The 26,703-nt window shown below is 39.8% G+C and overlaps 2 protein-coding genes across 3 annotated transcripts in view; one reads left to right on the forward strand and one right to left on the reverse strand.

Annotated features, from left to right (window-relative positions):
- Positions 1–128: 128 nt before the first annotated feature.
- Positions 129–7,960, forward strand: txndc11 (thioredoxin domain containing 11). Of its 2 annotated transcripts, XM_086082175.1 has the most exons (13): positions 129–445; positions 940–1,036; positions 1,444–1,563; positions 1,912–2,009; positions 2,096–2,225; positions 2,297–2,390; positions 2,463–2,575; positions 3,025–3,228; positions 4,221–4,797; positions 4,863–5,020; positions 5,097–5,209; positions 5,757–5,837; positions 6,397–7,959. In XM_086082175.1, exons 1-13 carry the CDS (start codon positions 321–323, stop codon positions 6,965–6,967), a joined length of 2,481 nt encoding a protein of 826 aa, XP_085938301.1. In that variant the 5' UTR covers positions 129–320; the 3' UTR covers positions 6,968–7,959. The 2 variants fall into 2 exon arrangements, with proteins under 2 accessions (XP_085938301.1, XP_085938300.1); XM_086082174.1 differs by having other exon boundaries at positions 2,297–2,575; positions 6,397–7,960.
- Positions 7,933–26,703, reverse strand: part of LOC147169562 (uncharacterized) — a 37,644-nt gene continuing 18,873 nt past the window's right edge. The window contains exons 37-65 of the mRNA XM_086082173.1: positions 26,394–26,497; positions 26,029–26,147; positions 25,791–25,946; positions 25,266–25,480; positions 25,103–25,188; positions 24,359–24,489; positions 24,156–24,281; positions 23,776–23,966; positions 22,491–22,579; positions 21,605–21,732; positions 21,363–21,490; positions 20,991–21,108; positions 19,863–20,081; positions 18,178–18,348; positions 17,944–18,093; positions 17,799–17,863; positions 17,596–17,725; positions 17,319–17,404; positions 17,109–17,238; positions 15,930–16,120; positions 15,154–15,244; positions 14,662–14,791; positions 14,386–14,576; positions 12,179–12,340; positions 11,975–12,111; positions 10,635–10,774; positions 10,300–10,394; positions 9,949–10,225; positions 7,933–8,575 (exon numbers count right to left, since the gene is read on the reverse strand). Coding sequence (XP_085938299.1) covers positions 8,505–8,575; positions 9,949–10,225; positions 10,300–10,394; positions 10,635–10,774; positions 11,975–12,111; positions 12,179–12,340; positions 14,386–14,576; positions 14,662–14,791; positions 15,154–15,244; positions 15,930–16,120; positions 17,109–17,238; positions 17,319–17,404; positions 17,596–17,725; positions 17,799–17,863; positions 17,944–18,093; positions 18,178–18,348; positions 19,863–20,081; positions 20,991–21,108; positions 21,363–21,490; positions 21,605–21,732; positions 22,491–22,579; positions 23,776–23,966; positions 24,156–24,281; positions 24,359–24,489; positions 25,103–25,188; positions 25,266–25,480; positions 25,791–25,946; positions 26,029–26,147; positions 26,394–26,497 — 4,027 coding nt within the window. The 3' untranslated portion in view covers positions 7,933–8,504. The remainder of the gene's footprint in view (positions 8,576–9,948; positions 10,226–10,299; positions 10,395–10,634; positions 10,775–11,974; positions 12,112–12,178; positions 12,341–14,385; positions 14,577–14,661; positions 14,792–15,153; positions 15,245–15,929; positions 16,121–17,108; positions 17,239–17,318; positions 17,405–17,595; positions 17,726–17,798; positions 17,864–17,943; positions 18,094–18,177; positions 18,349–19,862; positions 20,082–20,990; positions 21,109–21,362; positions 21,491–21,604; positions 21,733–22,490; positions 22,580–23,775; positions 23,967–24,155; positions 24,282–24,358; positions 24,490–25,102; positions 25,189–25,265; positions 25,481–25,790; positions 25,947–26,028; positions 26,148–26,393; positions 26,498–26,703) is intronic.

Here is a 26,703-nt window from a genome sequence, read left to right on the forward strand (position 1 = left end):
CTGATGATCTTGACATAATTTTAAAATGTAATACACATGTTTTAATCAATTTTCATTCCACCATCAAAGAGCTGTAAACCCCCCCGAAAGCTTTTCCGAGCTGGTCCCTTGCGTCATTGTTGCGGAAGTGAAACGTCTACGTGTGGAAGAAAGGTTGGTCGGACCGTGTTTGAGGAGCTTCCACGCCGTCCACGCGTCTGTCCAATCCAACCTAACTACCTCCCCACCCACCGAACCGACGTGGGGCAAATGGACTCGCCGAGCCGCCGCCGGGGCGTTTAAAACGAAATGAGACGAGGAGGGGCCGCCGCTGGGCTGTAATGCTGCGGCGCGCGCGGCGGTGTCTCCGGCAGGTGCTGAGTCTGATGGCCCGGAGACCGGCTCTTCTGTGCGGGGCCATCGTGCTCGGAGTTCTGCTCGTCCTGGCCGTCAAGTTCACGTGCAGGTACGCGGTGGTGGCTGCTCGCGTCTACGCTGTAGGCTGAAATGAATCACAGGAAACCCTACTGTAGACACGGTTCTCCCTGTCCTGTGAATTAGCTTAACCTGATCCAATTTACTGGGGTGCCTTAGTTGACGAGTTTAATTACTTCCGTGACCGCACTCGTATCCCAGAACACTTGAATCTCAAAACGTGCTTCCCTACTGAAATAAATGTAAATGCTGAATCGGTCCCAGCTCTACAAAACACCAACAACATATGTTGTAATGCCCCCCACCCCTTTTAAACAAAATTGTTTTTTGTGTGCTCAGGATAAATAAATTATGCCTTTAAATTTAGTACCACTTGTGTTCAAACATAAGTTTAAAACAGTGGTTTTACACCCAAGTACCACCTCAAAAGAGCCGACATGAACCATCAGTATTTGAGGATGTATGGTATTTATTTATTTATGTATTTTTGAAAATGGCAGAATTGACTTGTGCTTTTGTCTGCAGTCGTGAAACGAACGTGGTGGCAGCAGCCCGACCGCCACTGCGCTTCTTCTCCCCAGAATCCCCAGTAGTGGACCTCTACTTGGGTCAGCTTGATCAGGTAAGATCAGATGCATCTGCACTACAGATCTTGCATTGGAGCGATACAGACTCGGAATGCTGGTCTCACTCTCAATTCCGGCCGACGTTGGGAACGCTCACAGAACCGCATAAACCAGGAATGGCTACCATTAGCGCTTCTGTACACACCTGTCTCGTTATTAAATTGGGAAAAGATGAATGACGGGAGACGCATGCGAACTGAACTGAACTGAACTGAACTGAACTGAACTGAACAGAACTGGAACAGAACTGGAACAGTGGAACCCAACAGTTTTTTCAATTGCTGCTCCACCTCTTAACACGTTGGGAATAAAAGCTCTGCCTCATGGCTATTCTTTTGAGGTGACATTTGTGTTCTCAGGCGTGTGAGTCAGCAGTGCCATTGTTTGCCTTTTACCTCACCAGGTGGAGCGTCTCAAAAGTGTATCTGAGGTGTCTTTTGTCTTCTTCTACGCACCGTGGTGCGCCCACTCCATGGCTGCCCGACAGGAAGTCCAGCTGGTGGCAAAGAAACTGGCCAAACAGGTAGCAAACTAGGACAATGCTAACAGGCACCAGGTTGTTGTTTTTTAAACAAAATATAGAATATTTGGTACAGAAGAAATGTGTACCATGTCAAGTTTCAGTGAATAAATGTTAACATTCTTCTTCTGCTGTGGTTCTTCTTAGTAAGTCAGTGTCCAATCACTGGTGAGCTATTTTTAGAACAGATCCGTGGGCTATTCATGTTGTCCTTGGGGCTAACTAGTACCTCCTGACTTTTTTTTTATTATTATTATTTTTTTTTATAAAGACAAACCAAGCCATGATATTGCACCTGGTCCAATTGCTGTGCGGTTAACTTGAAAGCACCACCTGTAATCAAACCCACAGGTGCAGTTTGTGGCCATAAACTGCTGGTGGAGTCAAGGCAAGTGCAGAAGGCTCAACCACTTCTACAAGTATCCCACCATCCACCTCTTCTACCAACGGTAAGGAAAGACTCCTGGTTGAGAACTTTATTCCCAACAGACCACCTAAATTGTCATGTCAATTCTTACTCGCTTTGCTGCGTCAGGTTCGGGCCTATCGAGTACAAGGGTCCGTTCGTAGCAGCCTACGTGGAACGTTTTATCCTCAGAGTGATCACGCCGCTCACGTACCTCCCGTCAAGAGACACACTGCGGACGTTCCTCTCCTGTCACGAGGTACCGGAATACGTCGTCGCGCACGACCGGCACAAGTGGGTTTGGATCCTAACTGCGTGTCTTCATCCTAGCCGCGAGTGGTGGGCTTCTTCCAGTTTAACTCTTCGCCTCAGCCGCCAGGCTACATCACATTTCTCGCTTCCGCTCTGCAGGCCCTAAAAAGAGGTAAAGGGATCACCTTGAGCGCCTGGTTTGTTGCTCCTTGCAGAACATTCAGTCCTGTGGCATCGCATACAGATTTCCGGGGCGCGATCCGGTTCGGGGTGGTCACCAATAGGCAGGTTGCAGATGCCATCTCGCTAAAAGAGGATGAAAGCGTTTACCTCCACAGAAGATTGAACTCTTCTTTGGTGAGCAAAGGAACCCGTCATACACAATGAAACTAACTATAATTATAGTGGAAATGTCCTTTATTTTTGTCTTTGTTCATTAATATCATACATGAGCGCTCAGGGTTCATTTTAAATGTATTTATTTTTGGTATTGCTGCACGTAGCTGCAGAAGGTAGCAAGTCAGTTTTTTGAGAATTGTAGTTTACTTTTATTACCAAATATTTGGTGACCTTTTTTTTGTCTTGCACTTGACAAATACTCCATACACTGTATTTAAATAACGCTAATACAAAAAATATATATTAAAAAAAAAAAATGAAGCATAAAAAAAACCGAATGACTAAACGCTAATAAAAACAAAAATTATTATTATTTTTTTTAAATTCAAAACAAAATAAAAAATAACTATAATGAAAAATCCAAAAGTGTTACGACAACAGTGTGTAAACAACAATTTGCTTGTCAGATTTTCCCTCGCTGGGAACGCAACTTCACATCGCGTGCCGTATGTAGCTGGGTGTTTGAGAACCACGAGAGCGTCCTGAAGTGGCTGCAGCCGCCGGGCACCAAGTCTCGACTACTGGAACAGGAACTGAGCCGAGGGGCCGCACTACTGGTCTTCCTCCCACACGATCCCCTCGACTCCCAGCCCGACGGCCCCCTGCAGCAGGTGAGCACGCACGCAGGATGTGATCATGTTGGAAATATACCGACGAGCATACACGTTATTCTGCATTGACAATTTCATCCACATTTTTGCCCTTCCACACTTCTCCAAAAACACTCTTCCATGTTTTTCGCCACATGACACATTTTTCACAAGAAAAAAAAAATCAATGCATGAGACATTCAACAAAAAAAGTTCCTAATCTTTAAAGCCATTTTACTTTGTTATATACTTCCACGTGCTTCCAAATATTCACTAACTTTAGGCTACTATTCTCCATTGCAAACATTTCTAGTTTTCCCACAATTACACATTTTATGCCCCAGTCTAGGGAGTGGCAAGCACAACATGAAACGAGAATAAATTTAATTCGCTGTAGTTTAAAAACAAACAAACTTCTATGTAAGCAAACAAAATTCAGCTAACAATTAGCATCTATGTGGTGAGGTTGTTGCTCTTTAACCAACAAATATCTTAACAGTAACGGCAACACATGTAGACAGTTAATATAAAAATACTCACAGCTATACAGTGTATTCCTTATCCTGTGTGAAGAATTATTATTATTATTTTTATTATTATTGCGATACCGAAAAGCTAAGCCGAGTCGACGGTACAGTACAGCGCTGCATATCCTTAATGTTTGTCTTCTACTGCCCCCTGGTGGCCAAAGCAGGCGCTGCAAAATGTGCATTGAAGGGGAAAATAGCGACAAAATGTTTAATTCGACTTCATTATGTCATGGCTGTTTGGCAGCCGTTTTAAAATACTTTTTAAAGTTAGCGTTTAACAAATAACATTATCAAATTGATTATAGACACACTTTTTAATGCTGGAAATACAGTATATAAGTGAGGTATCCTTTTAAGAGATTTTACCTTACATTTCTGAATTGATTTTGTTTTAGCAATTCAATAAACTCCACCACATTTCATTTCAACGTCGGCGCTCAGCATTTCTACAAAAAATCCATTCTGACAGTTTTTCTGTCCTAGGTCGCAGACGTGGCTTTGCGTTATCACTCCTGTGACACGCACAACAAGCGCTCAACGTCCAGCGTGCCGTGCTGCCGCTCCGTGCTCGCCCCCGACGCCACCGTGCGTTGCGAGGTGTGCCACACGTCGTCGGCGCGCTGCTCTTTGCACTCTACGCCGCCGCCGCCGTCACACAAGCGCTGCTGCCTTCACCTTCACTGTCGCAGTTTCTTACTCAGCTACAGCCCGCTGAGCCAACACAGTGCCTGCTGCGGGAAAGTCAAACCTCAGTCAAAAACCAAAGAGGCGCCCCATGGGCAAAACTCTATTTCTTTGACCGTCACGTCTCCGTCCGACGCCCTCAAAGGTCTCAGCTGTCAGACCAACAAGACGCTCAGGTTCTACGTGTTGGACATGGAGCTCAACTGGCCGCTAGCGGTGAGGCTGGGGGCGCCGGGAAACGGAAACTCCTCGTCGTGGCGCCGCGGGAAAGCCGGCGCGCAGGGTGACGGCTCCTTTGCGACCATCGTGAACCTGAAAGATGAGGTGCATTACGTGCTGCAGCGCAGCCCCGCCGCCACACTCACCGAGTCACTAGGTAAGCCTACGACCAGTTGGTGTCATAGTTAATATATAATGCAACTCAACTGAAACTACTTCCAGAGGCCTTCATCATGAACTTCAGCGCCCCCTACAGCCTCCTCCGCAGACACCTGGTGGGCGAGGACCCGCGAGAACGCCAACCCGGGCAGCAGCCTGAGCCTCTCATCGCCGAGCTGACCACATCCACCTTCCTGCCCTTCGTCATGGACGTTGAAAAGGTGCCAGGCGCGTCCGCCGTCACACCCGCCCTGACCTCGGATCAGTTTCAGCAGCGTCCTCTGGTGTCTGTCGCAGGACGTGCTGCTTTTCTACTACACTCAGTGGTGCGGCTTCTGCTCCGTCCTCAACCACGTCCTCATCCAGCTGGCTCGTTTGCTGCAGCGTGACAGCAGCGCCGTCATCGCCAGGTTGGACGATACCGTAACTTGACTTAAGAATTGAATTTGTTCCGCGACCAATAAACTGGGCTTCACTGTGTATTAAAGTGGAAGTCAACCTTATGTGACCTCACTAGTCTAAACATGACATTGTGGAATATGAGTTATGAAACAAAATCCAGCCGTTTTTTTTCCATCTCAGGGTGCGGCCATTTTGCCACTTTGCTGTCGACTGAAGATGACATCACAGTTGCGCAGGGCTCAGGCAACGGCCAATCACAGCTCACCTGTTTTGTGAAGCTGCGATGGGATTGGTTGTTACATGAGACCTGAGCAACATTGATGTCGACGGCAAGTGGCAAAATGGCCGCCCCCTGAGATGGATAAAAACAGCAGGATTTTGCTGCTTAACTCAAATTCCACTAACGCAGTATTAAACAGAATACCATATTTAGACTAGTGGGCCTGCATTGAACATATTACTGTAAAAAAAAACAAAGAGTTGACTTCCCCTTTAATTACATTCATAAATGCACAATACACAAGTAAAATGATTTTTTTTATTTGCTGTATGCAGGGTGAATGTTGCACGTAACGACCTCCCGTGGGAGTTCATGGTGGATCGTGTTCCCTCCATTCTTTTCTTCCCACAATACAGGTAAGAGGAATCAGTTGAGTTAAATGCTCGTCTCTCTGCATTCATAAAATAAAAATTAAGATTTTGCAAGTTTTTGTTTCTGCGTTCAGACAAGATAACATTTTCTGATGTTAAACGTGGATGAGTCTGAATGCTTGTCTCTCAGCATTCATGAAATGTTAGGGAATAATGATTCGAAAACAGTTGTATTGTTTTAACTTTAGTCTGAATGCCTGTCTTTCAGTATTAAAGTATTATTATTAAAAGTTAGGGGGGGGGGGAACAGAATGGTTCGATGACAATATAATGAATGCTCGCTAGGATTTGTAAAAGGAGAAAAAAAAATTCTCTCAGCATTCACTTAAAATGTATGAATGTGAACACTTGCCTCGGCATGCATTGCACAACAGTATTAATGCGACTGCGTGTCTAAGCATTCGCAAAATATTTGTTTTCTCCATATTTATAAATGCTGAGAGACTATCATTCATAAAATGTTGAGGAAAAAATGCTTGTCTCTCAGCATTCACTGTAATTTTGTTCCCGCGGTCTACAATGTCATTTTCATTTGTGTTTGAAGAAAACAGCTGAGCGTGAAATTTCCAGCCGATCTTCCCATCACTCTTCCGAACCTCCTGCGCTTCATCCTCAAGCATTCCGGCTCGCCCCCCGACACGGACGAGCCGCCGACGGACCCTTTGGGCCGCGGAGGCGCCGTCCTGCGCGCCGAGTTGGAAGCCCTCCAGCGCGAGGTACGGACGCTGCACGGCGCCCGCGAGCTTCTTTCCCGCCAGCTGGCGCAACTATGGCGCGACAACCGGCAGCTGCGCTTGGACGCTCGCGGCCTGGAAGCTCAGAACGCCGAGCTGCGGCGGGAGCAACGCGAGCTGGAGGAGCAGCGGCGGGAAAAGGGCCGGCAGCTGGCCGAGGCGCTGCGGCGGCTGCGGGAGCTGGCCGACGCCTCAACGAACCTGCTCAAGCAAAACGCGCTGCTCAGGATGGTGCTCGAGGCCTTGAAGGAACGCGCAGAGGCCGGAGTAGCGGAGGAGGAGCGGGAGCAGGCGGAGGCGGGAAAGGAGACTTGCAGGCGGGAAGCTACTTGGCCTCCTGGTTGCTACGGGAGACGGGAGCACCGGGATGAGAAGGGATGAGTCGGCAGTTTGTCAAGTGACTGTTACGAAACTTGGTGGTACCTTGACTCGCGAAGACGATCCGACCGGTTAATCGGCAAACGCATTAAAATGTACGCATTACATCATAAGACAAAGTGTACTGTATTTCCAATATGGCATCAATGTACCACTCCACTTAAGCACTTCTATTATTAGCACATAATGAATTCAATGAGCTATAATCACGCCGAGACAAATTGAATTGCTAATATGCAGTTGAAGACGCCATTTTGTGCCCAGTTGTTTTGAGCACAGGTGTCATTTTGCGTTTCTCTTAACGTTTAACTAAATTAACAGAATAATTTGATTTCATATTTTTGGTAATTTTTTTTCTTTCTTTTGTTTTGTGTGCGTTAATAAGCAGGGGTGGGCAAACTCTGTCCTCGAGGGCCGGTGTCCTGCAGGTTTTGGATGTTTCCCTTCTCCAACCCAGCTGATTCATATGATGAGCTCACCAGCAAGCTCTGGCGAAGCCTGGTAACGATCCTCACCTGTGTTGGAGAAGGGAGACATCTAAAACCTGCAGGACTGTGGCCCTCGAGGACCGAGTTTGCCCACCCCTGGTTTAGAGTGTGGTGAAATAAAACTACAATGACAAACAGGACCTCCTTGGAGGTGGGGAATAAGTAAGAATATAACATTTTGGATTTCAGTGCCAACGACGCCATCATCCTTACTTGCTCAATGTCTGACATACTGTACATAACTTCAATAGGTGATCCGATTGATCTATTTTTACACTTTGAATCACTGAACTATTATTTCTATTTAATGATTCAGGTATTGAAATGCTGCAATTGTTATTGTGTGACATATTGAACCGTTTTCTTTTTTACGGATAAAATGTTTTTTGTCTTTGCTATACTGCGTGTTTTTCTTTATAAATGAACGGTAGCCGAACCCCCAAATATTTGAAACTGTAAATGAATACAATATTGAAGGTGTCAGTCTAAACTTATCTTACCCTTTTTATTTGAACATTTTAAATCACTGGAGCACAACAAGACATCTATGAAAATATAAAGTCATTGCACATTTTAGAGCATGTCAATATCTGGTTATGTCAGTTTTTCCCAACCTTTATTTCACCAAGGCACTTTTTTTTTTTTACATTGGAAAAAAAAAAAAATCAAATGCACACCACAAAATAATTGTATGTACATTATACTTAAATACTGATCTTGTGTCAGTTTACTCACAAATGGATTGACTTGTAAATCTGAACCTGTTCAGTTGAATAACTGAATTTTATTGTGTGAATGGCAACAAGTGGATATATGGATAATTTAAGTGGACCTGCTATCAAGTGGAAAAGCATTCTGCCTGTCAGTATACATGGCTGGCATAGATAGATGAACAGACACATTATTTGTCATTTTAAAAAAAAAAACGATATTTTTTGAAGCAATCAAGTGAAATTCGATAATTCCCCGCAAACCTGACGATCAATGGTTGGAAATAACTGCGTTATATGATGAGGTTGATTTCTGATTTGTTCTTGATATTCTTCAGTTAGTCACATAGATGTGAAGAGGAGGTTGAGGATGAGGAGGAAGAGCGCGCCAACTTCTGCTCTCACACGGGTACCTGAAACAGGAAGTCACGTTACGTGGGGCCAATTGGTGGCTTTGTGCCAGAAAAATGATTTGAGATTTAAGCCTCTCCGCCTAATTCACTATATCATGGTCAAATTGGGGATGCAGAACGAGAGTCTGCTGGGTCATCATTCACAGCACCCTGATTTTGCAGATGAAAAAAACATAAGGGAGGGGCTGAGGGAACAACCTTCTCTGCAAAAACTGAAATCTTAAGTAAGATATAATTTCTTAAATGTAACCCAAATTTGCTTATTTTGCCTTTGACAATTTATTTTTACATAAAATGAAATTGCCAGACAAGATCATTGTGCTTATTATAAGATACTTAATTAACTTATTTGATCAAACAGTCTTGGCATTGAGCGTTAACAGCCAGTTTTAAGTACTGTGAGGGTTAAAACAAACATTTTCCACATTTTAACTCATTCACTGCCATTGACGGCTATAGACGTCAAAAATTAATTTGAACTATTTCAAATTTTTCCACTTTTGCTAACAAGAGTATGAAAAGCTAGAAAAAAATATTGTAAATTTAAAACAGATATAAAATTTGTAATTAATCGTTAGTTAACAAGTGAAGTCATGTGATTAATTACAATTAAAAATTGTAATCGCCTGACAGGCCTAATAGAAAAAAAAGGGGCGTTTAATCGTAATTAATCGCATGATAATTTTATATCTTATAAATGTACAATAAAAAAATATAGGTTTTCATAAAAAAATTTAATGAAATTATTATTTTTTTAAACTAATAGAAATAGTTCACATGAATTTTTGACGTCTATAGTCGTCAATGGCAGTGAATGAGTTAAGATGACAACTAACCAACATCAAAGGCCCTGAACTGGGGTTTCCTAAATTGAATTTTCTTATTTTAAGGTTTTGCATAATCTAGTAATAAGATGGAAAAAATAAAAGTATGAAAACAATCAAGTGGTTAGTTTCGTTATATTTACTAAGATCATTTTAGAGGTTGTGGGTTCAATCCCTGGCTGAGTCATACCAAAGATAATAAAAATGGGACTTGTATCAAGTTATCAATGCGCAAAAAAACAAACACCTTATATAGTTTAAGAAAATGTTTCTATTTATTACAGCTTGAAAAAAGTCAAAATTACTTGACCGCTGTGGTTGATTATTTCCTTATTTTTCAAACTCTTACAGGTAAATTTAAGTCAAATTTTCTTGTTCTGTTGGCAGTTAATTTTGCTTATTTGAAGTAATAATTTTCTTAATTTAATATATTTTTTCTTAAATTTGCTACCGTCCTTTTTGCAGTGTGTAAGGGGAGCACGGTATGGATTTGGCCGAGGGGGGAAAAAAACCTCAGCCAACAGGATTATATTTATATAAGGTACTCACCGCTGGAGCTCTTAGAAGTTGTCATTGGGTTGGCTGTGGTGCCTGTGGGGGAGCTTGTGCTCGCGCCTGTGGCCACGTTTGTGGGCGTGGCTGTGGCCACGTTTGTGGGCGTGGCTGTGGAATCATCTTTGCCTCCCTCAAGCCCCACTCCCAGGTTGTCCAGCTCAGACTGAAACCGGTTTTGGATCCATTGTTTCACCAGCTCTTGGTCTTCGTACAATTTTATGGTCGGCAAGTTGGTGCCGAGAAGATCGCGAACATTGTCCACACTTAAGGCCTGGGAAGAGGCGAAAAGATATCGGCGAACAACCAAACAAGTGCTGATTGAAATGCCCCCCTGTGCACACTGACCAAAACAACATCTGGATCCAGCAAAACAAACGTTTCCAAATCCATGCTGATGTTGGCGTTCACCAGAGTTCGAATATAATCCAGTGATGCGCCCCCTGCAGAGTAAAAAACAAAACAAAACTTAAGTACAGTGGAAATAAATATGTCTTAGATAAGAATGTTTTTAACAACCAAATGTGAATGATTAAAAAAAAAAACTTCAAACATGTATAATGTATTAAAAATCTCCAAGGTTTTTTTTGATGATGACTTTACATTATTCCCAACGTGAAAATTGTTTCAACATGACAACAACTTTAAAGCATCACAAATTCAAAGAATTGCGTTTGGCCTACCGAGATAAGGTTCCATGAGCTGGTACTCCGCTGTGGGGACGGTTGAGCGGGCGCGTCCCGCAAAAGCTTGTAAAGCGATGGCGAAAAGTACTTGCTTTTTCTCCAGATTGCAAATGGACACATTCAAGACACTCGCGTTTCTGCAAGGAGACACACTTTCATGTGAAATTGGTACAAAGCGTTTTTTTTTTTGTAATGTGACAGCCTTTTAGCCTCCCACACTCTTGAAAACACGTTTTAAAAAAATAATTACATAATTTGAACACATACACAAAAATGAAAGCATAAGATGTCAGTGTCCCATCAAAATGCCCAAGTTAGAAATTTAGCAAGGGATCATTGTAGAAATGCTTAAATTACTACACATATCACCCAATAATGACAAAGTAGTGAGTTTTAAACGTTTAATTTGTGCTTATTTATTAAAATTTGAAGACAAAGAAAGCACATGAACACAATCACAGCTTTTGCCAAGAAGTTCAAAATTGTTGTGTGTAAAATTGTAAAGGGATTTATTTATGTACTTATTTATTTATTTATTTATTTTAAATTGAGTTTGGAACAAGGCTGTAGCATAAAATGTGGAGAACATGAAGCACTTTAAATACGTTCTGCATGCACTGTAGATAAATCGCGTATAGGTCAAGGTTATTATAGTTTACAGAAACTAATGAAGTAAGCAAAAAAATTTTTTTTTTGTTAACGAAATAAAATAAACAAGAGAAGAAAAAAAACCTGAAACTAAAATAATTAATGGAAAGATGTCCTTCATTTTCGTCAGGTTTTGGAGTTTATTTCAAATATATGTATTTATTGTGACTTTTTTTTTTTTAAATCTTGAACTTAATACATTCTCAATGAATTGAAAAAAGTAAAACTAATACTAAAACTAATAATAAAAACTAAAGCCCGTATCACTATCCCACTGACGGGCGAACGTTTGCAACTCAGTTCACGTCAAGGTTCATCAAAGTTCAACGTCACGTTTCCTAAACATTCTAAAGCAGTTTTAATGATTCTCTAAGCAGTCTCAATGTTTTTTTCTTGTGGCAAAAAACCCCCATTAAGACTGTTTAGAGAACCAGTAAAACTGTTTAAGTGGTTTTCTTTGTGGCAAGAAAAAACATTGAGGCTATTTCGAGAGCCATTAAAACCTTGAACCCACATCGATGTGAAATCAACATTCATCATAGTGTTGCAAACGTTCACCCCTGAGTGGGATACGGGCTCAAGTATTTACGAAGCTAATAAACTCCAAAAAGTAATTAAAACTCACTAAATTTAAAAATCAAAAGTGAAAATCTAATAAAAATGCCCGATGATGTCACGCAATACAACACCTGAGACTTTGTGCCGAAATGTTTTGTAGGACTTCAGCGGCAAGGGAACACAAGTTGTCGCCTGCGATGGCGTTGAGCTCCGCACTGCCGAGCGTGTTCCCGTCATGACTCAGATATACGGTGACGATCTGGTTAGCCTGCATGGGGGGGCCAAACGAAGTCCTTCACAAGAACGACTCAAGTCTCTCACACGCGTTCACGTACCAGGCTCGCGTTCCAGGGCCCGTCGGACGAATCCATGAGGGAGGAGAGCGTGTCCACCAGAGTGATATTCCACAAGCTGATGTCATCGCTGGTGGCTTGACGTGATGCCAATCTCAGGAGTTCCACCTGATCCTCTGGGATGCCTTCGTGGTCTGCATACGCCTTCAAATAAGTCAGAGTGCATTATTTTATTTGTCATTTACATTGGGAGGAGAGCTCGTGCTATTACAGTGAATTGGTGCAAGCTTTGGTGAGTTTGGGTCATGGTTATTATTATAGTTACTGTATGAGCCATTTCTGACTTATGTTGTGGATTTAAACCTCCCACCACTTGGGGGCGCAGTGGCGCCAATTTTCCCAATCGGATGATGGGACTCAGGTGTTGCTGGTGGGGAAAGGCAAACATTTCTAGACCATTGTCGTGGTCGTGGCATCGGGTTATATTTGACCTATATTGGAAATATAATAGACTCAGATGAAAGGGGATGTTTGGCCCGGTTTCACATTTCTTTTGAAAGTGAATACAAGTGTAACAAATTGTAAGTATAAATTGAAACCAGCGGAGCGCACTTTTAGGGATGTCATATTTATGTGATATGTCACAAATTCACAATTACTTGACGTCAATTTTCAACTCATTCACTGCCATTGATGGCTATTGACGTCAAAAATTTATTTGAACTATTTATATTAGTTTCACATTTGTTCCCACTTTTGTTAACAAGAGTATGAAAACCTAGAAAAAAAATTATTGTACATTTAGAACAGATATAAAACTAGTGAAGTCATGCGATTAATTATTATTTTTTTAAAAATCGCCTGGGTTTTAATAATCTTTTCTTTAAAAAAAAAGTACAGAATTGTTTGTAATTAATCGCATGACTTCGCTAGTTCACTCACGATTAATCACAAATTTTGTATCTGTTCTCAATGAACAATATTTTTTTTCTAGGTTCTATACTCTTGTTAACAAAAGTGGGGAAAAAATGTTAAACTAATAGAAATAGTTCAAATGAAATTTTGATGTCTATAGCCGTCAATGGCAGTGAATGAGTTCATTGGACCAAATCTAAAGGTGAACTCACTGTGATTCGCCCCGTGGATGTTCATTTATCAATTTATTCAATTAACTTGATTAATTACTTAAAGTTGCAATATGGAACTTTTTTTTCCCCAAAACTAACTTTACAATAAGCTTATTATTTGACCATTTATGAGTGAAATGCCTTCTAATTAGTAGATTAATACCTTTTTTTTTTTTTTTTCCCCCAAAACTAACTTTACAATAAGCTTATTATTTGACCATTTATGAGTGAAATGCCTTCTAATTAGTAGATTAATACCTTTTTTTTTTTTTTTCCCCCCAAAACTAACTTTACAATAAGCTTATTATTTGACCATTTATGAGTGAAATGCCTTCTAATTAGTAGATTAATACCTTAGCTGTTCACAATACAATACGTACAAGCCTCTGGCAAATAGTTTTCAAACTGGATTCGGATTAGAATTTCCCAGCGCCCTATCTGCGGATGGGACGTAGTGTGCGTGGTGTGTATATGAAGAACGGTATGTGCAGTTTCATTTTTCGTCAGCAGGTGGCGTTAGTGATTCGAAATGGAATATTCTACATATGTTCAGTATCTTTAAATTTGAAAAAAATATTGTTTTTCTTTCTTTTTTGGGGGGGGAAATGAATTCATCTTCAGTGGACCCATACATACTTGCAGTTCAACACCTGCAATATCACCTATTCACAATTATTTTTTCTCAATATTTACAATTTTTACAAACAAATAAAAAAATAATTAATTATTTATTTCATTTATTTATTTATTTTTTGGGTGTGGAGCAACCGCGTTTTTCGTGAAAAATGTCCACTATTCGTGGGCCAACTCGATCCCTATCCCCACTATATAGTTCTAAGTTGTAATATCACCCTTCACCACTAGATGACAGTCATGCCTAATATTTTATTGCATATTTGAAATGACACGCAGGACAAATATAGTACCTGAACAATATAATATAAAAATTTTGAGGGAGTTATTTTTTAATGAAAAATAAGTTCTTGCACTTATGTTAGTTTGGTGTTCAGCAATTTTGTAATTAAATGATACATCATAATATATTGAAAATAATTGTCCCCAATCTGAGACCACTGAAAATGATCATAATTTGACCTCGGCTCAAGCTTCAGCAGCGTGTACCTCTCGCAGCTTTTCCAGAACGATCTTGAGGTACTCGTCCTGGTCCACCTTCTCCGTGACGGCGCCCAAGTTGTCTCTGAGGATGGTGGCGTTGAGGCAGCAGTTGAACTGATTGATGTCGAAGTAGTCGAAGGGGAAGGCGTCGTCGCTGATGGTCACCTGCGTGATGTATCCTACTGTGCACTCATTTTCTACAACGTCAACAGGGAAACCTGCTTTTAGGAGAACCAAACTTGCTGAGAACTGAGTCAAAAAATAAAATAAAGAGGAACAAACCGAGCGATCGCTTGTCTCTATTTCTAATGGACTCTCTGATTTCTTTCTTCAGTCTCCTCCGCTTCTGTTTGTCGATATTGTTTCTCTTGATGACCTTCAGGAAGTCCTTCAAGAAGTTCCGCTTTGTTTCCTTTAGAGCAAAAACCACAGCATAAAGAGTCACGCAGACAGAGATCGACTCATCCACTGATTCCCAACCAGTGCGCCGCCACACAATGATGTCATCAAGTGATCTAATGGAAATGATCCAATTACACTTAATTGGTCCAAAAAATATTATGACCATGTCCATGTATGGATTTCGTTGTGAGTAAAATTCAGACAAGATAATCAACATTTCTGTATATTTTGGTACTTTTTGTAACAGCATTTTTATTTAGTGCTCTGCTGAGAAATACAATAATGTGATGATGTGGCTCGGTTCAATATGCTGTAGGTTGGGAAACACTGGACTAATAAATACATCAACTGAAAAAAAAAAGTGTGACGTACTCGGTCGAAGTTGTCGTAGAAGTTAGATGTCAGGAAAAGAGGTAAAATTCCAAGACCCTCCAAGGTTGCTTTGGTCCAATTTGATGGCAGACTGGATAGCAACACACAAGGACACATTGTCACGACAACAAAGATGGCAGCCATTAAATTACAGGAAATTGATTGATGCCCCCCTATTTAAATATATAGCACAATACAGTACTTTCATAATATCAAGTGCTTTTGTGCCATTTTGTGGCATCTTAGAGCTATTAGTGAATGTGCGAATACCGAAGATGACTGTAACTTAACTCATTCACTCCCAACTTTACCAATTTTCACTGAAGCGACCCCTTTCGCTCCTGGCTGTTTTACTGGATTTTGGCTGATTTTGCAAGGTCCACAGAATATTGTGTTCTATTGCTATAAAAACTGTTAGCATTAGAAAATAGCTACGTTTCATCATTATTCACAAACCTGTTGAAAACACTGGCAAACAAAAAGAGCTTGTTGCAACATGGCCCTGGATGATCTCTTATACTCTTTTTTGTAATAGCTACCATTGCTTTAAGTGACCTCTTTATGTCACAAGCTGTATCAAATCCTTCTGTATGCTCTAGCATAACCCCCCCCCCCCCCCCCACACACACACACACACACAAACGTATAAATACGTTTTTGGGAGTGAATGACAAAGTATTAAAAACATTATTTATAAGTTTTTGGGTTTGAATGAGTTAATCATACCGCATCGAAATACACAAATATGACTTTGCACATCGCCGTCGCTATCGTACCCGTATGTGGTGTTGCCACTCTCAAGGAGCACTTCCACTGCAGCAACTTGGACCTCACTGAGCTCTGCACAGTTCTGCAGTTTGTCCAAAATGGACTGGTCCGAGTTGCTTATATAGGCGCCGTCCAGAATGCAACACATGTTTCCTAACACAGATATGTCGCTCTCCGTCAAGATTTGGTTGGTGATACCCTTGGGAAGAGCAGAGAGAAAATTCAAAAGACAAACATAAAAAACAAAAAGCTATTAACTCATTCACTGCCATTGACGGTTATAGACGTAAAAAAATCATTTGAACTATTTCTATTAGTTAAAAAAAAAATTCTCCACTTTTATTAACAAGAGTATGAAAACCTAGAATTTTTTTATTGTACATTTAGAACAGACATAAAATTTGTGATTCAACGTGAGTTAACTTGTAAAGTCATGCAATTAATTATGATTTTAATTGCCCTACGTTCCTAATTTTTAATTGTAATTAACCGCATGACTTCAATAGTTAACTCACAATTAATCATAAATGTGATATCTGTTCTAAATGTACAATAAAAAATATTTTCTAGGTTTTCATACTCTTGTTAACAAAAGTGGGAGAAAAAAATTTAAACTAATAGAAATAGTTCAAATTAATTTTTGACGTCAATAGCCGTCAATGGCAGTGAATGAATTAATGGCCCAAAAAATTGGTATCAGTTTAGTATCCATTTTATGAGAAATAAGTAGCCTAATCATTTTAAAAGATAAACTTGCATTTCAAGAAAAATATTTAAATAGTAGCAGAAATTTTGGGGGAATTTTAGTTAAAAAAAATCAGCATCCATATAGTGCATCGTGTCATCTAATCAAATCATTATTTTACAAAAATAACATTTTAAAAGATATTGTTGTAATATTGCAATGTAAAGCTATTATGAGAAAACGTACAACTTAACTAATATTATGAGATAAAATAGTTACATTACAAGAGCAATTTTGTAGTTTCACAATTAGGGGATAGACTGATTATCGGCCAGTTTTGAAGATGACCATTAACTATCACAAGAAAAAAGTTATAATCATCATCATTTTACAGTTTGGGTCATTTCGCATGATAACGTCAATGTCGGCCATCTTGTGAATGAACAGTACGGCTAACAGCTCCTCAGTGGCTTCTGTTGACCGTTGATGTTCCTGAACTCACCAGGCAGCTCCTGGCATTGTCCAACAGAACGCTCGGCATGCCGCTGAGCACCGGAGAGAAGACGGAGAAGTCGGCTTCTGCCAGCTGTTCAAAGTAAACCCTGCAGCTATTCTGCGGCACCTGCGAGTAACTGCGGAAAAACACCAAATTAAAAAAATTCACAAATTTACGTTACTGCAAACAAAATCAGCCTGACGACGATGCGCTTACTTGTAATACAGCAGCATGTCTGGAGGGTAAAGCTCAAAGTCGGTGGCGTTGGGCTCATCGCTTACATGGTTGTACATGCAGGTTAGCTGTCAAAAAGCATTGGAAGGCCAGAAGTAGGTCAAAGGTCATTGCCAAATATGGAGATCTAGCCAAGATTTGATTAGCCCTGACCCCGCCCCTCCAGTGAGTTACGTTAATTGTGTACCCCTGACAACTAACAAACAGAAAATAAGCCTTGGCGGAGGTAATCACTATCGCGCGTCAAACAACAACTCACCTGAGTCTCCACCAGCTTCACCTTGTTCCTGCCTCTCCTCCGGCACGCCCGCGCCAGCTTTAGGGTTTGCGACTTTCGGAAGGTCCTCACTGAAGTGCACGTGAAGCCTTGCAGCACAGACGACGACAAACTGCAGACAAACCGCACGCTCGGTCATCTAAAAGACAATTTGAAGCTGAGGAACTAGAGAAAGTAAATCTCACTCGTCCGCGCTTCCCAGCAGCGTCGTCGACGATTCCACGGCGACGGTCTCAAAGAATAACTCGGCCTACTCCGACAAGAAAATACATCGTGCTGAATAAGACACGTAGAGTCGGTCTTCCCAAAGCTTTTGTCAGGAGCTCCCACCTGCTTGCGCTTCCATTTCTTCTCGTTGAGCAGCGTGAGAACGTTCTTCGTGCCGCTAACGCCCAAAAGCAAAATGCCGGGGATCGCCGTCGCCAAATCGTCCGGAACGTTCTCCATGAGCGCGTCACTACTGCTGTTCACCGAGATGATCTAGGCAAAGATGGTCGATCCTGGCTCCAAATGTTCTCGGAACTTCAGCGCAAACGGGGCGATGTGGCCCTCGGGGGTCCTTACCTGCGACACAAACGCGTAATGGACGATCTGCGGGGCGGTTGTGAAGTGCGTCAGGAATGCGGGGTTGTTGAATGCGGTGATCAGCTGGGATCCGTCGATGGTGCTGAAAGTATCTGCAGGCACGCCGATGACGAGGGAACCCAGCGTCAAGAGCGATGAGGCGTTGTGGATCTGGTGGTGACACGTTCATTAGATCACACGTGGACAATGACAGTTGTGGGAAGGAACAACGGACAAATGATGACTGAACTTGAGTATATTTTTCGATTATCTGTACTTTTAGTATCTATTTTTCTGATGACTTTATTTGTTACATTCTGAAAATAGATATCTGTATTTTTTTATTCCTTACTGTGTCCAAAAATAATTACGCAATCATCAGAAAAAATAAATAAACTAATTACTGAAATTCATTACATCTTTCGCTTATCTGTACTTTAAGCATCCGTTTTTTTCTGATGACTTTCTACCTTTATTTGTTACATTGTGAAAACAGATATCTGTACTTTTTATTCCTTACTTTGTCAAAAAATTATTACATAATAATCAGAAAAATAAAAAATAAATAAACTAATTACTGAAATTCATAAAATCTTTAGCTTATCTGTACTTTAAGTATCTGTTTTTTCTGATGACTTTTTACCTTTATTTGTTACATTCTGAAAACAGATATCTGTACTTTTTATTCTTTACTTTGTCCAAAAATAATTACATAATAATCAGAAAAATAAAAAATAAATCAACTAATTAATGAAATTCAGTAAATCTTTTGCTTATCTGTACTTTAAGTATCCGTTTTTTTCTGATGACTTTCTACCTTTATTTGTTACATTCTGAAAACAGGTATCTGTATTTTTTATTCCTTACTTTGTCAAAAAATTATTACATAATAATCCGAAAAAAAATTAAATAAATAAACTAATTACTGAAATTCATAAAATCTTTCGCTTATCTGTACTTTAAGTATCCATTTTTTCTGATGACTTTTTACCTTTATTTGTTACATTCCGAAAACAGATATCTGTATTTTTTTATTCCTTACTTCGTCAAAATGTTCATTTCATGCAATTTTAAGGATAAATTCTATATTGGGATATATATAGGTATTTCATTAAAATGATCTGTCATTGTTTTTTATGGGAATCTTATGTATTAGTGGTATTGGTATTTGGTTTTGGTGAGTGGTATTGAACATCCCTGTTTAACATAATCTGTCATTATTTTTGGGGGGAGAAATTTTATGGATCAAATGTACTAGTGGTATTGGCGACTACTCAAGATTGTACTCGTCCTGGTATCGGTCTGAAAAAAAAGGTGGTATCGAACATCTCAATTGTTTGTACTTACGGTAGGTAAGTAAGACTGCACTTTTTTACTTTAACTTAAGTCATCAAATCTTCTATTTATTCATTTATTTATTAAAAAGTAGGAGAAGTGGTTTGGAATTTCAGTAAGATAAGATCACATATCAATCTTTTAGCAATCTCCAAATGGGAAATTCATATTTTACAGCAGCACACAGTGAGAGCGTTAAAAGATAAGAATATACAGTATAAATAAATTGAATACATTTTTTTGACGGATAAACTGGGATGTGATTTATTTTTGAATCTCAGCTAAAAACAGCAGTATGTAAAAAAAAATCAAATAAAAATGAAAAAGAAGTAAGTACAGAGAGTAGGTACCTGCACGAGCCCCGAGGACATGAGAGCCATGACAATGACCCTGGCTTGACCTTTACGCCAGCCCAGCACGTTTCTCAGGGTCTCCAGGGCCGCGTGGAGTTCCTTGGCGTCGATCATTTTGATTTGGCCTATTGACATGCCGGTGGCCAGATTGCCGAGGGCTGCGATGGATGCGGCGTCAATCTCGTTGCCAAAGTTCCACGCTAAAGTAGCAATAACCTTTCGGCAGAACATTAAAAACAAGTTGTCAGGTTGACATGACCACATGTTCAGCGATTTCTATACTATTTTTGCGGTGTACAGAGAGAGGTTGTGCGACACCCTGGACTTGATAGCTGTTAACTCATTCACTGCCATTGACGGCTATCGACGTCAAAAATTCATTTGAACTATTTCTATTAGTTTAAAATTTGTTTCCACTTTTGTTAACAAGAGTATGAAAACCTAGATTTTTTATTGTACATTTAGAACAGATATAAAATTTGCGATTAATTGTGAGTTAACTAGTGAAGTCATGCGATTAATTACGATTAAAAAAATTACTCACCTGATGCCCCTCATTTTTAATAATCTTTTCTTTTCTTTTTAAATCGCGTCAGGCGATTACAATTAATTGTATGACTTCAATAGTTAACTCACGATTATTATTATTTTTAAATATCTGTTCTAAATGTACAAAAAAAATTCTAGGTTTTCATACTCTTGTTAACAAAAGTGGGGAAAAAAAGTGAAACTAGTAGAATTAGTTCAAATGAATTTTTGACGTCTATATCCGTCAATGGCAGTGAATGAGTTAATCAAAGTTGAAAGAAATCCAGTTAAATTGTTGTCGCGGAAGAAGCAACAATTCACCTTTAGAACCCAGCAAAGGCAACTGGTGGACACTTTCGCTCAATGAGAAATATTAGATCAGAGATTCCCAACCGTCATTTTAATAAAAGTTATCCAGTTAATCCCCCCCCCAAAAAAAATATATACATATATAGATATTTTTACTACAAATAATGTATCGTTCAGCCATCTATGCCAGTGACGTATGATGACAGGCAGAACAATTAAATGCTCTTCCTCCTGGGAATCTCTTTCTGTGAGGCAACAGTGTCTAAACAACAGTGCAAAGGAGCTCACCTGTGGATCCAAGTCAGGGCACAGACTGGTCAGGTTGGACAGAACTATCGCGGTTTCATTTGCAGATAACTGGGTGAACGCCATCGCCGGCACGAAGCAACGAAACAGCAGAGGAAGGCTGCCAAGATAAAGTGGCCACAATGTCATGAATAAACACCATACACTGATTTTTTTTTTCTCAATTTAATGACTTTGCTGATTTCATTTTGGATTACGTCTTTGTTACATAAACTGTTTGATGAACAGTACATGCATCCAGCCATACATTTTCTATTTGTCCCCATTGGGGTTGAAAGGTGAGAGGTCAGATTTGGATGCTGCGCTACATGTGAACAGCTGATTCATAAAATAGTGAGAAAAATGAACACTCACAGTATGGGGTTAAAGTTGCTGTCCTGCATGTACAGCAGCTCCGTGTAGTAGCTGGTGACGTTGAGAGGTAAGACCGTTTGGTTGAAGATGGCGATGTTCTTGAGGTTCACAGTGAATATTTGGAGAACCTGCAGCAAGAAGGCGCAAGTTGTTGAAACACTCGAATCGGACTATACGTCATATCTCATATACGTTATAAACTACGCTAGCTCGCAAATTAGCAAAATATTATTTGGAAGTACCTCAGGGGATCCGAAGGTGGAAAAATCTTGCAGAGTGATAAATTCAAAGAAGGGACCAATATATTCCGCAAACCACGCTGTTGAGTTGAGCTCTGGGTCGCTCGCGTTGTAACACTTTGGCACCGACGCTGTAAGAAAAACAGAGAGAAAGATTAGCATTGAGATACAATTAGCATTGAGATACAATTATGCGGGACATTATGTTAGCAGATGCTATTTACTCCCAGGTCAAATATATATATATTTTTATTAATAATAATAATTAATTTAATTTAAAAACAATTAAATGTTGTATTCACAGTAAAAAAAAATATGTGCGTACAAGCCCAGTAAAAAGAACTTTATCATGTAGTTCACATTTTCAACCAAGCTAACTGGCTAGCTCATGATTGATTTCCTTTGACTTTCTAAACAACTAAAATGTAATGTATCGCTTCGGAGACATGTTACAATCAAATCAGTTTCGTATATGGCAGCAAAAATGTGATATACACGTTTTTGCCCAAATCATTTTTCAAATACTTCTTGTTTGATTCATGCTAAAGAGCTAGCAAGTGGTATAAGCAGTAGCCACAACAACATGCTAATTGTCTTTCTTCAAATGAACACTGTTGCGTGAAATACATTATCTAAATCTTTTGAAATTTTTTGAAAAACACCAAAACATTTACTAGCCATACCAATTTTGTAGAGAAATATGAAGGCTTTTTGAGAGAGAGAGGGAGACAGAGAGAGAGAAAACAAAACAGCTAATAAGAGGATGCTAATATGCTTCAGCGCTTTCATTGCTTTATTAAAATATCTTAGCTATAAAAAATGTATGTGTTAATTGTGACAAAGAAAACCGTAAACGAGTTTACCGCTACATTTGACTCCTTGCACCGACCTGAGTTGAGGTAGGTCATGATGGTATCGAACACATCTCGCTTCACAAAGTTCACAGGAGAGAAGTTGAACATGCCAAGAACTGAGACGCTGAAACAAAACCAGAACATGTTACGTGAAAAGATGTTCAATGGGGTCGCAGGTGAGCTGGATTCTATCCAGCCTGGACTGCTTGCCAGACAATTGATTCATTCATTATATAATGACAAATTAACACTGTAAAAAATGTTAATGTTTATATCGAACATAATGTGCTTCCTATGAGTTGGGCGGCTTTCTTGACTAAATTGCAGATGGTACCAGTCATCTTTTAAGTGATCACAATGTTAAAGTTGAAATCTTTTCTGAAGGGAAAAAATGTGGTGAGTTTGTTCGTTTCGATTTGACAATGCTTAATAATTGAGATGTGACGTGATGTGATAGACAAAATAACCAAAGGCCTTCATTAGAGGAATGGCCTTTATTAGTTATAGGTATGATTATTTTTAGTACTTGCAAGGGAACTCTTTTCCATATCCACACTTTTCTGAGCCACTATTCGATCGGTAGGCGCTGCTGTTTTGGTTAGCGGCAGAGTTGATTTATTATATTTAGGGACAGATGCTTATGTTGACAACATAATTTACCGAGACATAATGTCCATTAGAATGGAGGCCACTATTTGAGGAAATACGGCAATGGGTTATTTCTTGCCTATTAACTCATTCACTGCCATAATTTTTTTTTTTTTTTAAAGATTGTTAAAAATTAGGGGCAAGAGGCGGTTATTTTTTTAAAATTGTAATTAATTGCATAGTTAACTCACGATTAATCACACATTTTATATCTGTTCTAAATGTAGAATAAAAAAATCTAAGTTTTCATACTCTTGTTAACAAAAGTGAAAGAAAATGTTAAACTAATAGAAATAGTTAAAATTAATTTTTGACGTTTATAGCCGTCAACAGCAGTGAATAAAAAAAAAAAGGAAAAAAACATTATTAAAAATTTGGGGTGTCATGCGATTGAAGTTTTTAATTGTAATTAATCTCATGACTTCACTAGTTAACTCACGATTAATCACAAATTTCATATCTGTTCTAAATGTACAATAAAAAAATTCTAGGTTTTTATATTCTTGTTAACAAAAGTGGGAAAAAAATTAAACTAATAGAAATCGTTCAAATTAATTTTTGACGTTTATAGCCGTCAATGGCAGTGAATGAGTTATTTTTACACTATGCTGTTCTAAAGTGAACAAGCTGCAATAAAAATCCCTTGGTGGAGGATACGTAATTAGGACATACTATTTCTGAAAAGCCAGGCAGGAAGTGTTGTATGTCGTAACGTTTCCGATGAGATCCTTTGTAAGGAAATTCAAATAGTTGGCAAGGCGTCGGTCAAACCAGGCATTGACCTCCGATCTGCTGGTGCTGCGGAGAGCAAAAGGCCAGACGCAGGGTAGCGTCGCCCTCCTCACCGACGTCGGGAGTTGTTCCTGAAATGAGTAGATGTCAGTAATGTCATTAGGTCATTTTTTCAGTGTACTGAAAAAAGTGAATTTTTAAAACCAGCTCAATCTGGCCAACAGATTTGTAAACAACTTGATGCTCATCTCAAAACTCAAAAGTGAAGTCTCCACTGAAGGAACCGCTAGCAAATGTAGAGCGCATTGAATTTTACACACATTCTCCAAAAACATGGCCGTCTTGCGGTATTTGCTGTAGATGACGCAAAGTTTGCCATCGTCGTCGACAACGTCAGGAATGCGGAGGTAGCTGCCAAGCTCCGATGGAGCAACGGAGTTCACCAACTAAATCCACAACAAACAAGAAGGCGATTATTTTCATGTGGATTTATCCTTACATTGTCTTACTTGTGGAAACACACCTGATCCATCATGTCTTGAGGCATGAGTGATAGGAAGGTGGTCAAGTTGGGCAGCTGGAAGCCCAGGAATGAAATCTGCAGGAAGTGGTAGTAACTTTGGTTGTTGGCGTAGCAACGTAGAGGGGGTGATCCTGTGATGAAAAACGAGGTAATCAAGTAATATTAGCATTCACTGAATAGGATGATGTAAATCAGAGAGATATTGTATTATTATTATTATTATATTTTCATCCATTTTTGACACTTGTATGGCAGGAATGTGAAAGGAATAATTGGAGTTTTGATGTAATCAATACAACACAATATTTTCCTTGGTGGAGGTAAGAATTTACCCCAACTGACTTAAATACATAAAACAACTTCAAGCCTAGCCCTAGCCCTAACCCTAACCCTAAACCCTAACCCTAGCCCTAACCTAAAACCCTAACCCCTAACCCTAACCCTGACCTAACCCTAACCTTTACCCTAACCCTAACCCTAACCCTAACCCAACCCTAACCTCTAACCTCTAACCTCTAAACCCTAACCCTAACCCTAACCCTAACCCTAAACCTAACCTTAAACCCTAAACCCTAACCTTAACCCTTTGGGATATGTAGACAAAGCTATGACAAATACTAGACAATATATCCCACAAAAAAAAAAAAATCCCAATTTGGGTTTGAATCCACGAACCTGAGATTAATAGTCTAGTGCTCTAACGACTGAGCTAACTTCAAGTTTATCTTTAAACGGCGTCATTACCTTTAAGAGCCTGAACGATGTGGTTCTCTACTTCCTTTTGTGTAACTTCACTGAGACTTGAGATGGTGCTATTGAGCTCTTTAACTCTGAGGGAGTGTAGCAAAAAGAAAACAATAAGCAGGCCATTCTTCAGAAACCTGTGGAACCGGTTTATTCCTCGTACCCTTGCCGCTCGATGCTGCAGTTCTTTGCCGTCAGTATTGCGAAAAACGGCGAAACATGCTGTGGAGACAGTTGGAAGAGCAAGGGAGGAATTCGATCCCGGAGCCACGTGGAGACCGCGGAGTCGCTGACGGATGGTTCGGAGAGATTCGCACGATCGAACACAACTTCCAACATGGCTGACCTCACCGAGGCGGGGTATAGGATTTCTTTACCCTGCAGAATACGTGAGATGACAACAGTAAGTCACGTTGAAGGGCCCAAAAAGGTGGTACTAGATAGATAGATATTTTTAAGGACCTCAACGAGGAGTCTTTTTTTTTTTTTGGTTGCGACCAAAAATGCTTCTGTAGCATTTCTATAATCTTTGATGTTGAGTAATTCTACCATTCTTTTAGATGGACTTCTTACTTGCTTCCAAAAGCAACTTTTCATCATTAACGTCCACATTCTCCTGCTCTTAGTCACCCAAATAATAACTACCAACCACTGTCTGTTATTTCTAAATTCCCCCTCATAAACCCACCTTGATAGACGGCGAGAAGTCATCAAAGAAGGCGTCCAGGAACGGGTCTGGGACGTACTTCATCACCATGGCGACCTGGGCAGTGCCATTGAGTGCGCCCGGCGTGGACGACAGTTCGGCAAGCTGTCTCACCGTTAATAGCGGTAAGGCCTCAAACTGCACACATGCGCACACGCGGAGGTTAAAATGGACATTTTTGGGAATGAACAACAAACACTAGAGAGGTGTAAGAAAGTACCGCTGAGAAGTCGGGGTACAGCATCCGAACTTCGCTGAGGAGCACCAGGTGAGAGAAGGCAGCCAAGTTCACCTGCAGCCAGTCGCTGCTGTTGTTGCTGTGGGTGATGCAGCCGGGATCTGGACCACCCCAAAAAAAAAAAAAAAATTATAAATTAAATAAATAAATTAAATAAATTAATTAAATAAATTAAATAAATTAAATACATAAATTAAATAGATTAAATTAAATTAAATAAATTAAATAAAAAAATAAAAAAATAAAAAAATATATATATATATATTAAAAATTAAAAATTTTATATATATATATATATATATATATATATATAGATATAGATATATATATATATATATAAAACTCACCGTCTGTGTCGTTGCGTGACAGGAAGATCTTGATAAAGCGTGTAAAAACAGTCGTCTGTACGGCGATGCTCATGTTTGGCTGGACGTGACTCAGAGCCCGGACACTGTTATCAAGAAAAAGTGGATGCAATTACAATGATGCCTTGAGATATGAGTTTAATCTGTTCCTTGACCAGATTACTGCTCGTAACTCAAAACACCCATGAAATGAAAGCTAATGCGTTCCAGAATTTCTCCCCAAAACAGTTGTGTTTAAAGGAGAAAAACAGCACTCAATAATATTGTAGTTTATGGAAAAACAAATGATGTA

This window comes from Leptonotus elevatus, chromosome 8 (assembly GCF_054856555.1).
Source record: "Leptonotus elevatus isolate MCC_2025b chromosome 8, RoL_Lele_1.0, whole genome shotgun sequence".
Classification (NCBI taxonomy): domain Eukaryota; kingdom Metazoa; phylum Chordata; class Actinopteri; order Syngnathiformes; family Syngnathidae; genus Leptonotus; species Leptonotus elevatus.

Bases quoted from the DNA above. Each gene is read 5' to 3' on its own strand.
- txndc11 (XM_086082174.1), top strand. From the start codon at position 321: ATGCTGCGGCGCGCGCGGCGGTGTCTCCGGCAGGTGCTGAGTCTGATG. The intron at 446-939 runs GTACGCGGTGGT...TTTTGTCTGCAG, and splicing joins GCCGTCAAGTTCACGTGCAG to TCGTGAAACGAACGTGGTGG. The intron at 4,798-4,862 runs GTAAGCCTACGA...AACTACTTCCAG, and splicing joins CACACTCACCGAGTCACTAG to AGGCCTTCATCATGAACTTC.